The sequence below is a fragment of the Watersipora subatra genome, chromosome 9, assembly GCF_963576615.1.
Source record: "Watersipora subatra chromosome 9, tzWatSuba1.1, whole genome shotgun sequence".
Classification (NCBI taxonomy): Eukaryota; Metazoa; Bryozoa; class Gymnolaemata; order Cheilostomatida; family Watersiporidae; genus Watersipora; species Watersipora subatra.
This window is the reverse complement of record NC_088716.1, coordinates 58,312,924-58,331,776: the sequence shown is the minus strand read 5'-3', so window position 1 is coordinate 58,331,776 and position 18,853 is coordinate 58,312,924. Positions and strand designations below refer to the sequence as shown.

Below are 18,853 nucleotides of genomic sequence, written 5' to 3'. Positions count from 1 at the left end.
TAATATGAGGATTACCAAAACACTTATGTTTTTTGGTAGGCATGTGTTTGGCTGGCTATATCTCAGCTTCTGGTTGGTCAATCTCCTTGATTCTTTTTTTAAAACACCAGTCAACACCTCAAGATAAATAATAAAGCATAGTAATATTATGCTTTCTCTATTCTTTAAAGGTGACTTGCAACAAAATTCACATTACAATTATTTCGTATCAAATGGTTCATCATGTTTTACTCTTCTGTGTTGTGAGTACAAAATATGTGGAGATTCGGTTACAAGCTCTTAAAAGCTCCAAAATGAACAATTAAAAAAATGACTGTAGGTTGGAATCCCTTTATTTTGATGATGTACTCAACTCGACATTGTTATTGTTTTGACCCGTGATGCTATCACGTGAAATGAAAAGCCAATAAAAGGCTCATTAATTATATTTGTTTTTCGTAACACTAGTTTATGACAAACACTTCAGGGTCTACCAGAAAGCCTTTATCAAAAATAGATGCTCGCTACTTTACAGTTTCGTTTCAGCTTGGTCAAATCATCTAGTCCTAATCTGATCATGTGATCCATATTTTTCTCTAAATGGCACAACTTCTGCAGCATTTTTGACCATCGCAGGTGACCAACAGCCTCCTCATGGTTATCAGAGGATGATATGCACCCCTTCGAGCTAAGGTTAAAAATTTAAACTATCGAGTCTAGATTTTAAAATATCAGTTCTCAAAGTGACTACAATAAGCATTACAATAATAATGAAATAGACGCCTAAGACCAATATACATGGTTTTATTGAATGTCCGAAGTTTATTTGTCAAAATATTTCGACGATTGAGGTTGCATGAAATAATACACAGAAGCACATTGTGTTCAACTACGTCTCATTTAAGCCGTTTTAAGAGGGGATTCCAACCTGCGACCGTTTTTGTGATGGCTGTTATTAACTGTTTGTTTTTTATCTTTTAAGAGCTTGTAATCACTTTTTCACATATTTTGAACCTACAACAGCAGAGTAAAACATGGTGAACCCTTCGATATCAAATAACTGTAATGTAAATTTTGTTGCAAGTCAATCTTTAAAGTGCCACGTTAAGACGCAACAATCATCCTGGTTAATTGACATCGTGTAATTCTAACATCGATTACGCTAGCAGCAGAGACCCACTGCTTCAAGAGTTGTGAACATTGTGAACACTTTAAGCGCATTTACTAAAGTTATCTGATTGTTTAGTTAGAAGCTTTAATTATCTTATTGTGACCTTTTTAGATGAACTGTGGTTGCCAGTAACTGTGCCGAGTGTTTTCTCTATTCGCTAGGTAACTGCAACCTCAACAGCATTTGGTTATCTCTAGTGCAATGAATTTCATGATTCCTTAAATTATTAGCTCTATCAGTTTTTTGTTGAAAAGATTTAATTTCTCTAACAGTATGGAGACCGCATTATTCCGGTAAGATGTCTTTTTAAAAATCTATCTTTTCTTAATGATGAATTATGTAATATACACCTTTAAAAGAGTATTTTGATGTTTTTTAATATCACTTCAATAAGTCTCTAAACTAGGTAATAAAGACAAGGTCAGTTAAATACTATTCATTACCTGCTGCTTCCTGTAATCCATTTCTGCATCTATAGACTCAATGAGTTAAGCATAAAATTGCGCCAGGGGCTGTCTTTGTTAATAACATTTTAGTCACTATGATATTACATTAAAAGGGTCACTATATAAATATTCAATAAAATCTACATGTATTTCAAAAATCATACTACCAGAGTTCATTTATTGAAACACCGAAGCCTTGAAATGTATGAAAGTAGCTTTGGTTATGGTTGAAAGGTTTATCCATTAGTAGTAGTGTGGGAGTGACCACATAATGCTTCAATGCATGAACTATTAGCAAAGGAATGAAGAAACTAAATATTCGGGAGGCTAATACAGATATGCGTACAATAGTTCAGTATGGATATATGTGAATGCTAAGGGGGAAGCCCCATAAATGATGAGGGATGATATGCTTTATTTACTAATTTGAGCTCGCTGCACTAAGCGATTTCCAAATTCACCGTTTTATGTTAGCATTTGTGTCTTAATGAATTTTATAGTATCACATATCATATTAGCACTTCTAAATATAAAACAGGTAGGCCAACCTTGTTTATATAAATCTATTCTGATTGACCAAAGGTAACTCTAGTTACGGCAGCTAGTACATCAAGCATCCGTCATGTCCGAGTTAGGCCCATCATTTTATGGGGAAGTCCTTCCAGTTTTCTCACGGGCTGTCGATGAGGAGGAGGATGAAGATGATGCTGAGTGTGTACCGGTAGAGTAAGTATTTGACTTATTGCTATCAAGGTCAACCCAGAGAACCTGGGGTTGGTTTAGCTTGCTTTTGGGTTTCTATTGCTTGATCAACTTCATACTCTCACTCTTTCAGCTCACTCACCAGAACAACTAGTACGATTTGTTTTAGCACCACTCAGTCCTTCAATATGAACTCATATCTGACTGGCACTGTCCATTCTTTGCCTGTCACAAATCAATTCTATCAGGATTGAACTAGCCGCAGCTAGTAAAGGTTGAATTCACCAGATTTTTGCTCTTTTGCAAAAGATTTGGTGAATTCAAGCATCACCAAATTTTGAAGGTTGAATTGCGGCTTTTCATTGTTTCCGAGCTCCCATGTGCTGAGGACATCCACATTTTCAAATCTTGTAATAGAGCTCTCTTTGAAATGGTTTCATGTAAGATTTATTAAAGGATTATATGATGTTTCACCCACTATTTTTTAGACTGAATTTGTGCTACACTCAATTCTCTTGTAGATCATCTGTACTGCAGTGGTCCCCCGAGGCACTGGCGGAGATGAAGAGGGAGGGTGGACTAGAATGCGGTATTCTTGTCATAGCCATCGATTCAGTAGCTACAGGTTTGTTCTGCAATTGGTCATTTCTTCCATTTTTTACTGTTACATCATTATATGTTTACTCTTACCTGTATTTATTTCAGCACTCGCATGGTTACAAAAGATTTCAGTAGCTCATTAAGCCATTATTGTTAATGTTGAGTTCAGTGGAAAAAAGGTGTTTGTCATTGTAATCTGTGAAATTTATAGTCAAGTTCGGCTCCTGGTTGCTCCAAAACACAAGGCTAGAACTTTAAACAAAGTGGGACACAAGCATCTTACCAATTTTATACTGTGATAATGTTTTGTGTCTGCGTTTATGCCAAACTTACAGACCTGACTATCTCACACTACCATTCAAGCAATGGGCATTTCAATATGCATTTTAATAACTAATGATACATTGTACATGCATTGCATTGTACATATAATACATAATATGTACAATACATAGTATATACAATACATAGTACTTACAATGCATAGTATGCGCAATACATGGTACATCCAACACATATGATACATGTCCAACCACATACAATACATAATACATACAATACATAGTACAAGTACATACACTACATTGTACATGCAATACATAGTGTGTGCAATGCGTAGTATATACTCTACATAGCATACCTAATACATGGAACATACATCATAATATGTACAATACATAATGTGTACAATACATAGTACATGCTATGCATAGTGTATACAGTACATGCAGTATGTAGTACAAAGCGTGCTACTCTGGCACTTGGGTGAGTATGGACAGACAGAACTAGCAATACTAAATATCTTTTTTTATATTGGGCAACAGGTTAGGCAATTTTGGACAAGCTTTTTTTGGAAGTTGAATGAACTCCCTTACATATTACTGTAGATGATGCAAACAAGTTTTTAATAGTCCTGGAAATTCTTCTTCCCTAATGTTGCATCATGATTTAGCAATCCTTTGAATATTATTACTAAACCTACACTCTGAGAAAAGAGATTATCAGGTCAACATTTTGTACACTGTATATGAAGCTTCCATATAATTTGTTTTAAGTTTGCTTATTCCGGTATGAGTGCATTATGAGGGATTTGTGCGTAATCAGTGGGATTGCTATAGCAAGGTTGTTGTTTCACTAAGATATCACTGTTACATTGAGGCTAGCTTACTTGAAAAGGAAAAGTAGATTACATGTAGACAGATTGACTGACAGAGTTCCTCAACTTCAAGAGTCATGCATTGCTTTGATAATCTAATGCAATTGGATACGCCTCTAATTACATCAATCCAGTTAGATGCTATCACACCTGTTTGGGAAAACATAAATTTTCCAATAGATGAGCCATAATCACAACTGCAGTTTCTATTTACGCTGACGTCTGCATCTATTTCTACATTTGTCACACTCGTCCTAACGCATATTTTGACATCAACTTATGGAGAGGTCATACTTTTTACATACCTTCAGAAGATTTACATGTTCAATGCGTACAAGAATGTATGTATTTGGCATTTGCTATGTCACGGTCTGCGGTTACCTTTGACCTCACCCAAAAAGCGACGCTTTCATAAATTCTTAACTATCATAAAGTTATTTAAGCTATATGTAGGCATCTGGCCATTACACGATAAAATTGTTCGTTGCAGGTTTCGTGCAAACACACCTGCTGTATGAAGGCGCCGAGAGACTCGGAGTGTTATGCAGTGGGCTTTCAGACAACTGCATCAACACCCTTGACCAGGAGTCCTTTACAGATGAGACATGCTATATATACCGACTACGTAGTCACCCATCCATCCTCTTCTGTCAGTGCAACACCAAGGTCATTCCCGAACAGAGCTCCTCTTGGGTTCAACAGGTCTCTTAACTTCCATTCTATTTTTAGACAGCTACTTCAATCTACTGTAGGTTTTTGTCTCAGGTAGTAATTGTTTGATAGAGACAGTTCAGAGCTGTGTATTATCGCTAAAGAATTATGTGCATTTTATCGGGGCCCTTAAGAAATACTTGATGTATACGCAGCACTTATGCTATTTACTTGGTAATGACAGTATCCTAGCCACTGCTGCCTAAAAGTTTAGAATTAGACATGCCTTTTGCAGCTATTCTCTAGTGTCAAGTCAATCCACACTTATGTGGCAGTGCTCAGCCACAAGTCAGTGAGTGAATACAGGAGCATTCAGGCACCCTCTCAGATTAACGTGAGTTACTCTTTTTGCCATCATTCTTGCAGGGGAAGACAACCTTTGAGTTGCAATATTTTGGTAATGATTGTAAAGCTTTAGTGTCATGAGTTGCACAGGAGGATGTTGATAAAACTTGTGCTGTAGTTTGGGGTTAAATAATAGCATACACCTTCATCCAGACATCTGCTAAAGTGTTTTTTGAACTATGCTGGAATTGTCTTCTTTTTGCCACTTATGTAAAGGACAGGCATTCTTTGCATGTACTACAAATTTTAATAAGAATTAAGTTGCTAATAGAGTTGCACCGATATCGGTGCCGATATGGGTGTTAAGCATCTGAAACGGTATCGGCCGATCTTTTCTTGAAAAATCTGAAACTTCAGATACTTTTTACAGAAAAAATATTTAGCAGAAAACAGTTCTTTAGCCTGCTACACTAATAAAGATTATCGGCTGCAAGTTCCTTACTCCTACCTAATGAATTTCGGTCAACATCAACACAGCTGAGGAACATTTTTGCTTTAGTCAGGACGTGATCACAAAGTGTGGTATTTTCCAATTACAGCGATGGGATTCATTGCAGCTAATCACGAACAAGATAACAAAGAAGGGAAGCAAGAATGCAGAGTAATATTTCTATTTACTAGGATTACGAAAGTAGTTTGAGCAGACAAAGCCTAAAGTTATCTATCTCTTTTGATCCTGATGATACAATGTATCGTTTGTATCATACAAAATAATCCCAGTGGCTTATCGGTATTTAGCTTGTCCTTCATCATCTGTTGCAAGTGAGTCCCTCTTCAGTACGACTGGCTACATTGATAGTGTTAGAAGAAAGAGACTTTTCTCTGAGAGAATTGAATCACTAAAAGTAATTAAAAGAAACAATGATTTACTCTAAACCTGTACATGCGCAGTAGTTGGTTCAGCAATAGAAGAGAAATTTCATTATCACAGATAGAGCTGTACTACTAACAATAATTACTATTATTAATTACAAATTACAAGAAACATGGACTGTTTTGTTACTACATGCATGATATGTCAGTATGTGAACATAAATATATACATATACAGTCAAACATGGATAACTCGTCCACGGATAGCTCGAACACATGGTTAATTCGAACGGTTTCTTTGGTCCGTTCCCACGTAATGATAAATTGCTATAGATAACTCGACCTCAACACTGTTAATTCGAACTGTTTTTTGCCCAACGGCTACCGAAACGGTTGTTATCGCTTTAGAAAATCACTTTATTCAAAGCCATAGAGGTAAACCTCATCTTTTCGTAATTCATAAGCGTTGTTATTACCACCATCGGCAAAATAATTTTGTCAACGACTTTTCTAAAGGTTTGGTCAAATTTGATTTATACTGCTATACGATTAATAGCACGGGCTTGCTTGGTCACGCGCGCAAGGATTTTCGCCACGCACATACAAAACAAAAATCGCATGTTGTTTTGTATGTGCGTGGCGAAAATCCTTGAGTGCGTGACCCGGCTAGCCCATGACGAATAGTTTTCCGACGTTGATTCCGTGTTGAATCAACGTCGGAATGTTGAATGTTTAAAACGTCTTAAAAATTGTTTTTATTAAACGTATACGTTGTCTTAGCTAAAAAAAACTATTCATCGTTTGACCTAAACACAGAATACGTGTGTACATTCAATAAGTATCCATTCAAAAAGCGTGAGTGATATACAATGTACCGTTAAACCTCGTAAAACTTTTAATTGAACTGCCTCGGAGTGTTGCTCTTAACGAATCCCAGGTAAAGTAAGGGATTTTTCTTTGGTAACTTTTTCCTGAAGTTGCATAAACTTCAAGAAAAATTGGCAAAATTGATCGTGGGTAAAACGCTCAAAAGAAAAAGATGTCTTTTCTTTTGAGCATTTCAACAACGATCAAGTTTTGCCAATGTCAATCTAAAAAAACGTCCTGGCAATAACATCACCTCAAACAACAAACCAATCTCAAGTGATAGAAAAATCTCTATACTTTTTGATAAAAACGTTTTAAACTTTACATTAGAAGCATTTAATTTGAAACAAGCCATTTGTGCTTTTGATTTATATTATAGTTTGCATATGTACATGTATCTACTAATAAATAAGTAAATACATGGACTTGTGACAGTGCTCTGATAACTTGAACGCTCTGATAATTCAAACACTTTTGCTCGGTCCCGTGAAGTTCGAGTTATCTATGTTTGACTGTATATGTATATATATATATATATATATGAGGTCTGATCCAAAAGTTCCCGGAATAGAGTTGTGTACACTTGCATATTTGCACGATGGAAAAACCCATTGCAGCGTTTGCAGGGAAACACCTCCGGAGTGTTGTCACAAAATTTCGGGTTGCTATGACAACGCGTTCTCCCGTGAGCCGACGATATGTCAAGGTCTGTCATGTGCTTCCGTCTTTTTTTTAACAAATTCATCGCCATGTCTAATCAATCGGAACAGCGTATTTGCATTAAGTTTTGTGTGAAATTAGAGAAAACAAGTACTCAGACAATTGAAATGTTAAATATTGCTTTTGGAGATGCTGCTCTAAAGAAAACACAAGTTTTTGAGTGGCACAAACGTTTTCGTGAAGGTAGAGACAGCACTGAAGATGATGCAAGGTCTGGCAGACCAGCGTCGGCAAGAACTTGTTCGTCGATCGACAGTGTGAGGTCATTAGTCGTGGCAGATCGTCGTTTAACTATTAGAGAAATTTCTGGAGAAACTGGACTTGGTTTTGGAACTGTTCAAAGAGTATTAACTGATGATTTAAACATGAGAAGAGTCGCAGAAAAGTTCGTGCCACGTTTGCTAACTGATGACCAAAAGGAGCTCAGGATGCACGCTTGCAACGATTTCAAGGAAGCTTCAAAAAAGGATAAAAACTTTCTTTCGAAGATAATAACTGGAGATGAGTCTTGGGTGTATGGTTCTGACCCAGAGACTAAATTCCAAAGTAGTCAGTGGAAGTCTCCGGGCTCCCCAAGACCAAAAAAGGCGAAGATGTCTCATTCAGGTGTAAAGACCATGCTGATTGCGTTTTTTGATATTCATGGATTAGTACACCATGAATACTTACCACAGGGTACTACTGTGAATCAGCATGTTTATATTGATATTTTGAGACGTCTTAGGCAAAGAGTTATGGGCATAAGACCTGAACTGTGGCGCACAGGTTCATGGATGCTGCACCATGATAACGCACCCGCCCACACTGCGTTTTCTGTGAAGCAGTATTGCGCTAAAACCAACATGGCTGTTCTACCACATCCTCCATATTCACCAGATCTGGCTCCCTGTGACTTTTGGCTATTTCCTAAGTTAAAACTTACTATGAAAAGAACCAGATTTGACAGTATAGAGTCAATTCAATGTGCAACTACGAGGGAGCTAAACAGCGTTGACGCCGAGGGGTTTCAGCACTGCATGGCATCATGGCAGAAGAGGTGGGACAAGTGTATCGGTAGCCAAGGGGAGTACTTTGAAGGGGACTAACTATATAGGTAAATTGAAGCAACGCGTTTTGAGTTATAGCTCCATTCCTGGAACTTTTGGATCAGACCTCGTATATATATATATATATATATATATATATATATATATATATATATATATATATATATATATATATATATATATATATATGATACTTATTGTACCACATGAAACTTAGTAATAAAATGTTTAACTTATAGAGTGAAGTTCCACTTATACATATTATATGTATATATATGTATATAGATAAACTAGATAACATATATATACATTGTATATATATCTATGTATATAGATATATATATATATATATTAATGTATTTATTTGTTTGCATAAATAAATGCATTATATTAATATTAATGTATTTATTTGTATTTATTTATCTATGGAAAAAATAGATATATATATATATATATCTCTTTTTTTCATAAATAAATACAAACAAATAAATACATTAATATTTATATTTTCTATAATAAAATGAACAATTATCTATGCAACACAAAATATCTGAATCTGTATCTAAATCGGATTATTTTTCAATAAGAATCGGTATATCGGATCGGTATCTAAATCGGCTGGTGAATTTAGAATCGGTGCACCTCTAGTTGCTAATTGTTGCTATTGTTACTTTGTGTATTCTGCATCCACAATCTTAACAACGCATGCTTCTCTTGTGCCTAATTACAGGTGCCATTTTTGCGAGCTCTCAAGACAACTCACTTTCAGGGTACACCGATCTGCAGATACCTTGAGCAACCCAACATTATAGATGGCCTGCCAGCACAAAGTAAGTTTTAATAAGAATAGTTGTTCATGCATGTTGGATAATAGGTCTACTCAATTTTCAATGTCCTAGTTGAAATATTTTTTGTGTTTTAACGTACACCAACTGATTTGTGTATGTATACGTTTGTAGTTATAACCCATTGTCAAGTGAAGGCTATACCTGCTGTCTTCTATGTTTGTTACACAGAGAATATATATCTCGATATAGAATCTCTAAAAGAGTTCACCAAACTAACAGCGACAACCCCTTTTAGAGACTTCTATGTGGTAAGCTACGCTATTATAAAGATATACTGTATACTAGAAATTCCCCTGTCATACAGCCCACGACCTGATAATGGAATAAGTGATAATGGAAAAAATAAATGGCAGTGCTGGTTGTTGAAAAAGTAGTTGTCAGCAGGAATTGGCAGAGTATAGTGTAAATGAAAGTTGTTCGAGATGACATAAAATAAATTTGAGGGAGCACAACTTCAAAAAAGTGCAAATAACAATTTCACACCTAATCTACTACTATCTCAAACCTATGTTTTACAACAATAAAATAAATATTAATTAAAGCTGTAGGCCTAATCTACTGTAATGTATGTAATTTAACAACAACAATAAGGAAATATGTTTATTATAACTCTGAAATGCAAAATTAGAAGTAAAATGGCAAGCTACTGTGTACGATAAACAGTTTGAAAGTTGGTTGTGTTGAATGTAGAATTGTTTTGATAGCGATCTTTAACAAAAAGCAAGTATGAGCGTTCACGCGTCTGGAAGTTTTGTGCAAACTGGAGCAAGATAAAAAATGTTCTCGTCATAAAGGGGCATTGTAGTTCGGCCCTAGCTTGTACATAAGTTGTAAATAATTTCGGCTAACGTTTTAAATAATTTAATGAAACCTTCGGTAATTGGACAAAAAAACATAGGCTGATAAACTGTGTACCACAATTTCGTACCTGTAAATTGGTCTACGCCTCAAACGGTCTACGTTTATTACAGGAATCTTCAAATAAATTCGATTAATTATTCTTATAATTAAATCTAACCAAAATATTAGAAACCTTAGCAAGTAAACAATGCCATAGACTGGTGAACTGAGCACGTTTTTCTCGTGAAATGCGCACTGCTGAATAGTTCTACTATCTGTCACACGGCTTTATTGGCGTATCATAGGCCGGTCTTAAATATTATTAAACCAAGCTTTTCAAGCGTTTTGTAGCGATTTTTGGCCGAATTAATCTGTCTATTTATGTATAATCCGATCAGATGGGTAAGTTTTAAGATACTGTCGACACTTTTCAAAGACTCGGTAATATATTTAACTAGGTTTATATGTCTTTTGTATCGTTGTTATACTTAAACGACTCCACAGAAAAATGGCTAAATTTTCTCGATGAGATTTCTGTACAAGGGTTTGCGACGTTGTTGATGAATAATTTTCGTAAGTTGTGTGCACATGCATTTATCATAAAAACTCTCAAACATTCGCTCCGCTCATTTGGTCGTGGGATTATAGAAAAAGTATTGTACATTGTAAAGTAATATGTATATATATATATATATATCCAGACACACACTATATACATGTATATACATGTATATACACTATATATACAGTGCACCCTCGGGAAACGATGTTGATCCGTTCCGAGGTTGGCATCGTATGGGGCAAAAAATCGAATGTAGGGGTATAGAGACCATTGCAATTATACAATGCCAAATAAAAATGGTAAAAATCGTCCAAAGTTTTATAAAAATGCTACACACATTGAAAATTAGTAACAAAATAGTATGCTAACTTCAGTAACTATAGTTACTTACAGTAGCTGAATAGTATTAAGTGCACCTAGCGATTATGATCTGCAATACTGTAAAATGCAACATCATAATGTGTGTACCAAGTGCAGTACATACGGTAAAAGGCTCTTACCTTTAAGGCGTAAGTCTAACATAAACTTTTAGTACACTTCAAATAAGTTTAGCTTACTAAACTCACACTTGAAACTAAGTTTTATTATGGCTTTTAACTATTTTACTGAATTTCAACTTTATATCATGAAACTTTTATTCTTCATCAGTTTGTCTTCACTTTCACATTTAGCGTGTCCGATTCAAACCTTTTTGAACCTAATTCAACAAGAAAGGCCGAGTGATGCAGTTATCGGAAGCGGCCTCTCACGCACTTGACCGTTTAATGGCCATCGAAAAGAAAAATGAAATTTTATTTACTATACAGGACGTACAGAACTTTGGAGTAACGTGACGTGAGCTGGTACATGTAGCGAGTAGAGCAGAGAGGAGGCAAATACGTATCAATGCTAATTATGTTATTGTACACTTAAAAATAAATTTACTACGTAATGAGATGGAATTTTTTGGCAGGCTAAAAGAAGTTGTCTAATCCTGTCCAATTTTTTCGACTGGTTTTGAAAGAAAAAGTTTAACACTTTTGGGTCATTAAAAGCAGAAATGGCCAGGAAGACACAGCTTTTCTGCTGGTGCAGAGAGTGTTCTGAGAAAACAAGCTAACTTGGTGCAATGTAGAAGATAGCCTACTTGATCACTTATTGAAGATGATGCTTGCTGGTGCACTGTAAATGCTGGTGCAATGCAGAAAATTGCTAGCGAGCTAACGCTTGTAAAAGGATCCTAGGAAGGTTGTACAGTAGTTTGTCTTGTATGAAATGTGCACAAGAATCAATGTAACCAAACATGCAGAAGTTTGTATGTGTTTATACCCTAGAAGGCAGGGCTTTAGCAAGTTCTAGAAAGTAATGTGGACGCGTCAGCTATCTACATATAGTAGCTAGTTAGTTATATATGAGTTACATACATACGATGATTTGTATTTACGTAGTAGAAAACAGGCTCGCCTGCAAACACATGATTAAATAAGAAATTAAAGCATAAAATCAAAATGAAATAAATAAAACATGAAATAAACTAAAACATGAAAAACATGCCACACAAAGAAGATAAATTAATGATATATATTATACATACATTGTACGGTATTGTTTTGTGTACCAGTCCACACCAGTAAATTGAACACTTGAAATTTTTCTGCCAATGTAGGTTTTTCTGTCTCTTCTACTTCCTTGCCACAACTAAATGGTTTCTCCACTTGAATGCTGATCTTGTGCATAGCCTCAAACTCCTACGAATTGTCAGTCTTAAGCTCCTTGTGTTTGCTTTAACGATTTTTTGTTTTTGATAACAATAATCGCAATTGTTAATTGATTGCGACCATATTCCTTGGCAGGGTTGGTTTGATATATAACGCTTGATACATATCATCGATCTATATCGCCGATAGATATGATATTTTTAAGTTAAAAAAATCGATATTAATATTTTTGAAAAATATCTATTTTATCATTGTTTTCACCTTGCAACTATTACTAATAGTCTAAAAATGCTAAATAACACCTAAAATCATCAATTACTTGCATAGGGTCCTATTAGGCTTACCCAACACAGGCAAACAAAGATAGCCAGACCAAGGAGGTGGCATTGGCTAGACAAATTAATTAGTGTTTGAGTTGAGAAGAGTTTTTCAGATCTAAAATGTATTCCTTCATCCCAGTACTATCTCCCTAACCTGATTATCTCATGTTAAAGTGTTATATTTTATTGCCTTATTGAAAGACCAGCCTGCTGAAAACCTTTTGAACTTCATAATCCATGATTTTGAATTGAACAATCTGACACCCAGAGACAGAATTGTGAGCACATTACACTGACTCACTAAGATGACAGAGTAACTCATTTCATTATTTTCTGTAAAAATAATTTCAATTAATACCTTCAAAGGATTCTGGCTCAGTATAAAATCTAGAAATATGACGATATAACTCTGACTGCTAGTGTTGAGTGTGTGTTTTCATCATGTGGACTGGTTCACAGCAAGTTGAGAAATTGTCTCGGTGTGGTGAAGGCTGGCAAGCTGGTGTTTGTTTACAAATACCTAAACTAGACAAGAGTAGGACATTAGAACATGCTTGGACTATCATAGTGTGTATTTACTATTTGCACTATTTTGTTTGCACTTTGCATTCATGTCATGATTTCCAATTCAATGTTTGACGAACAGTTTATATTTATAAATATTATTATTATACCAGGCCTGCAATAAATCAAGTTTTTGGTATTAAACATTGCTGACTTGTCCCATACAACCTATAAAATACATCAATCACGATGTAAACACCATATAAGTTCAACCTAGCTTCAATTTTTTTTTCAAAAATGTCTTTCGTTACAAAAATATCATCAATATCATTAAATATCAAAGATATCAATAAATATCATGATATATATCAGTGAAATGATATTTTTTTAAATATCGATTTTTTTGCCAACCCTGTTCCTTGGCAATATTAACAATATGAGCGCCTTCTTCCTATTTATTTATCACATCCAACTTTGTTGTCATAGAAATCAATTTTCCTTCGTCTTGTAACGTTTGTATCGGTCTCAGATTCCATAGCTGAAGAATTAAATATAGATACTTGTAGTTATATACGTATGCTAAATAAAAGTTTTTAGTCAAATGGAGTATAACGCTAAAAATGAATATTTCCTCTTACTTAAATGCACTTTTCACAAACTTTCCCACGTGGAATGCCAACCTGAGAGAAGTCGGTTGTCGTGTCTCTTCTAAACGTTGTGAAAGTGTTTTCGGCGAACCGCATTCCGGCGTCTCTGTTGTGTCGACATACGTAGTAAGTACACCGACTGCCAAATTTGAACTCAAGCGAAAAAAAATTTTGAATTTGTATTGTGAAATAAAATTCGTGTAGCGAGGTGAAAATCTCACCATGTTCAACTTTGTATGGTGAAAAAATCGTATATCAGGTAATCGTATCCCGCGGGTGCTCTGTACATATATATACACACACACTATATATGTATACACACTATATATGTATGTGTGTGTATATATATATATATAAATATGTATATATATTTATATATACACACATATAAAATCAATAAAACAGACTATAACTTTAGATAAAACACTTCATTACTATTAGTTTCATGCTTGCTGAGAGCAGATCTGAAGATTGCTCTCAGCAAGCATAAAACTAATAGTAATGAAGTGTTTTATCTAAAGTTATAGTCTGTTTTATTGATTTTAACTTGCCCAGATTTTATCAGTGAGCACTCTGCTCGGATCTTACGCTTTCACTTATGTACATACATATATATAATATATATATATATACAGTCATACTTCAACTTACGAGCTTAATGCGTTCCGAGACTGAGCTCGTATGTCAATTTACTCGCATGTTGGTGCAATTAATTTATATATAGAACAATTAAATATATATTGATTGGTTTCCATACTCTAAAAAAAGCAAATAAAACACTCAAAACAAGATATTGTAACAGAAAGAACATGTTGGTTATTGTCCTTACGTACTACATGATTTCAATAAAGCAACAAATAAAAAATAATGCAAGGAAGTGTGATTAATTAAAATGTAAAATTAAATACATACAATAGCAGTTAACACTTGCATTTGCCAGGGAGGGAGATATAAGTTATCCTTCGTTACAACAGTTGACTTTGATAAATTTGGATTTTATCAAAGTGTTAAAAGACAAACTTAGAAGCAAACCTAAAAGCAAACTTTCATTTTCAACTAAACATAATTAAAATTTCTTCGGCGTTCATAGTTTGAAGTTTCTCGCTGGTTAGCGAGAAATTTTTCCTTTTTTTCGCTTTCAAGACTGGCCAGCCGTTTTAAGATAAACCTATCTAAGGACGTTTGCCTTTGTCGCCCTTGCAACATGTTGCGATTAGGACGAACACAGGTGTCGTCAGAAATGGTTAATGCACGACCACTAGCCAACTTGTCCGAATGTCTATTAAACAGTTTGGATAGATAGCGCCGGCCTTTTCACATAGCATCGTTTCAGTTACGCTGTCACCGGCCAATTGTTTGTCTAATGCCATCAGCAGTCGTGAAGATCGCTGCACCGTTTAGAAACTATGGTTAGTCCTTTTGCGAACTAAATACCCTGAATATAATCCTTCTGTTTGATAATTATGAATGTATTTCTGTCATATTGCCGAGCTAGCTCAATCACGCATACACATTTCGCATATTTTTCAATATTTCTCTGTTTAATATCGATTGTTATCATTTGCTTTTTCTTTGTATTATCTTTCATTTTACTGGCAAACTTTCGGTCTACGCACAGTACGTTTAATTCACATAATTCTGCACAGAAAATCGTGCACAAAAAACACGGTACAACAGTATAACCTGAGCAGTTGAAAAATACAGAGTGATGCTGTTCTCATAAAACACCTCCGGCATACTTGGCAACCGACTCAAGTGCTCGTATCTCAAACATGGCTCGTATGTTAGTACTAAAACTTGCTTGAAAGCTGGCTCGTATCTCAAGTTTCTCGTACGTTGGAGCACTCGTAAGTTGAAGTATTACTGTACTAGCTGTGCTACCCAGCCTTGCCTGGAGAATAAAAAGGTCTGGACAGAAAATTGATTTGCACTTAACATATAACAACATTTCCCATTCTGACTTTCAAACTACATATCATGAAAGAAGTGTTTTGTGTAGTTGATATAAATTATGAGAAAAATAAAAGCAACTGTAAAGGTTTTAAAACTTTGTCAAACATCTGTAACTTTCAAGCTATTAGCCTGGCACATTGCCAATGGAAAATTCTAGTAAGCTGCTCGGCTTCTAATGACTGTACTCCATGACATTGCGTCAGCATTGTTGTCCAGCTACAGTTATTCTAATAATAGCTATAGCCGTAATGCAGACAGACATACGGACATACTTTGAGAAATATAGATATAAGATAAGATATGTATATATAAAATATATACATGCATATATGTATCTTTATATATACACATACTACAGACATTACTGTTTTGGCTACTGAAACCTCATCAGTGCAGCTCAGAGCTGGCAAGGGAGACAAATCCCATTGCGAATGATGGTTGAATTACTGCCATGAAACAACTAAGTTGTTTCATGGCAGTAATTTCATGGCATGACTTTCTTGAAGTCTGTGAAACAACTAAGTTGTTTCACAGACTTCAAGAAAGTCAATGTGTTGACACCAGTATGGAGCCTTACAGTGCGCCGTGTTCCATGTTCTCAAACCGAGTTGTTGAACATGGGTGGCTGCTCAAAGAACTCCGGCTGGGTTTTGGATGAACTCGAGCTGTGTTATGCAAAACTAATCCGGGTTTGTAAAAAACAGCAAAGTGAGTAATTGGAGTGTCTCCTTTACGGAACTGCATTTGCACATATTATATACAATTTAATAATTGATTAATAAAAAAATTGTTTCCTCACCCCGGATACCCCGTATGGGTGGTAAATTCTGCTCTAACTCGGGTCTCCTACCAGAGACCTGGGAGTTTGAGCACTCGCCTCAAGATCTTAGCTGTTCCCAATAGCGCACTTTTCTGCAACTCACCTGAGTTGATTGTTGTTGGTATTTGGGCAAGCCACATTTTATGCGCCGGTGTTATTGCGCCCAGTGCCCCAATGACTACTGGGATTACAGTTGTTCTTACATTCCAGCATTTTTCAATTTCTTCTCCAAGAGGGAGATATTTCTCTACCTTTTCTTTTTCTTTGCTGGCTATATTGTAGTCATTGGGTACTGCTATATCTATTATAGTAGCCCTCTTGTTCTCCTTGTCTACCACCACTATATCTGGTTGGTTTGCTAGGACATGCTTGTCAGTTTGGATGTAGAAGTCCCAGAGGATCTTAGCGCGGTCATTTTCATTGACCTTACCAGGAGCTTCCCACCAGTGTTGTGGTTTATTAAGGCCATACTCATCACATAGACTTCTATACACAACACCTGCGACATGATTATGCCGCTCAGTGTATGCGTTCCCTGCTAGCTGCTTGCATCCACTGATGATGTGTTGGATGGTCTCAGGTGCATCTTTGCACAGTCTGCATCTAGGATCATCTCATAATAATAATTTAAATATATATATACTTATTTAATTATATATATATTGGCAATATTTGTGCATATTTATGCATATTTATTTATATAAATAGACAAAAGCAGTTGTAGAATATAAAAAGCAAACTAAAAAACAATCTAAGTGGGGCCGGGCCACTTCTTTTTCAAATGAAAAAATAGTTCTCTTTCTAGAACCTGACAAGAAACTGAATGATCACCGGAAATGAACAAACATAAAAATTATATCAAGGAAGTTTAATGATGCACAAAAAATTCCATGTAAAAAATATAGCTAGAGAAAATCATTAAAAAAGAAATGATGAGAACAATTGAGTTGTTTAGAGTGAGTTGGGTCATTGCCAACTCAGAAACAGTAACTCGGGTTTTTCAACTTGCTTTCAAGCAGATTTTCCCAGTTTGCAGAAGCCGAGTTCTTCAAAATTGGTTTATAATTAGTGCGTTGTAAACTCGAGTTCCTGGTAAAAGCAATAAGTTTTAGTTTTACAGTACATACATAGTTTAATTTCTATTAGCTAATGGGTGCCTATCGGTGTACCATTGTTAATATAACCAGATCTACGGTTATGCTACCGTAATACCAGTATATTGCACCTTATTTTTACAAACTCGAGTTTGTGAATATAATTTGGCTTATGCACACCCGGGGCACTCTAATCCGCCATACACCAGAGTGCTCAAATCACAAATGTGATGAGCTTTGCATATATATATATATATATATATATATATATATATATATATATATATATATATATATATATATATATATATATATATATATATATATATATATATATATATATATATATATATATACTTGTTAATGTATGGGGAGCTGCTATGGCATTCGTTGGTGAAAATGTTAAAAATTCGACTATGCACTGATAGCAGGTCTCATTATCATGGCTTGCTCTGTGAATGCACTCTTTCTATGTACATGTATATGAGAGTTGTCTATTCTTACAGCCTAACCCAAATGCAAGCGAAGAGCTAAGAAAGCTTGTGGACCAGAAGAACAAAAGCAATTTGCTGTATATGTGATGATGGGTTACACACATTTTCACGATCTCAGTATTTTTGTTACAATCAAGATACTAACATTATCCAAACTGGTAGTCTTTTGCCTGCAAAATAAAATACGACTGTTTTATCCACTGCCAATCTTACTTGCATTTTTTATTTCAATCAATATACGTATTTTATATGGATAATTATAGACTAATTTATTTCGTAAGCTGATCAAAGGTCCTACTTGACTAGATGCATGATGTTAGGCATCTCGAAATGGCATGTTAGGTAACCACATATTGAAAGAAATTGGCCAGTCATTGGCAAAACTCATTGCAACAAATCTGATGTTGTCAGAACTCCAATCTCGCCAGTCATAAGTGCTGTTACTATAGGAGTTTCTGGGTTATCCAATTATGATGGGGATAGATTAAAATAGGGAGCTTTTGGATTCATTCTTAGTT

General features: G+C 35.3%; 1 protein-coding gene across 1 annotated transcript; it reads left to right on the top strand.

Annotated features, from left to right (window-relative positions):
• Positions 1 to 875: 875 nt before the first annotated feature.
• Positions 876 to 18,586, top strand: LOC137403902 (proteasome assembly chaperone 1-like). The gene is made up of 7 exons (XM_068090008.1): positions 876 to 2,322; positions 2,820 to 2,923; positions 4,545 to 4,756; positions 5,001 to 5,099; positions 9,287 to 9,386; positions 9,516 to 9,652; positions 18,348 to 18,586. The coding sequence occupies exons 1-7, from the start codon at positions 2,219 to 2,221 to the stop codon at positions 18,420 to 18,422; spliced, it is 831 nt and encodes a 276-aa protein (XP_067946109.1). The 5' UTR covers positions 876 to 2,218; the 3' UTR covers positions 18,423 to 18,586.
• Positions 18,587 to 18,853: the final 267 nt, after the last annotated feature.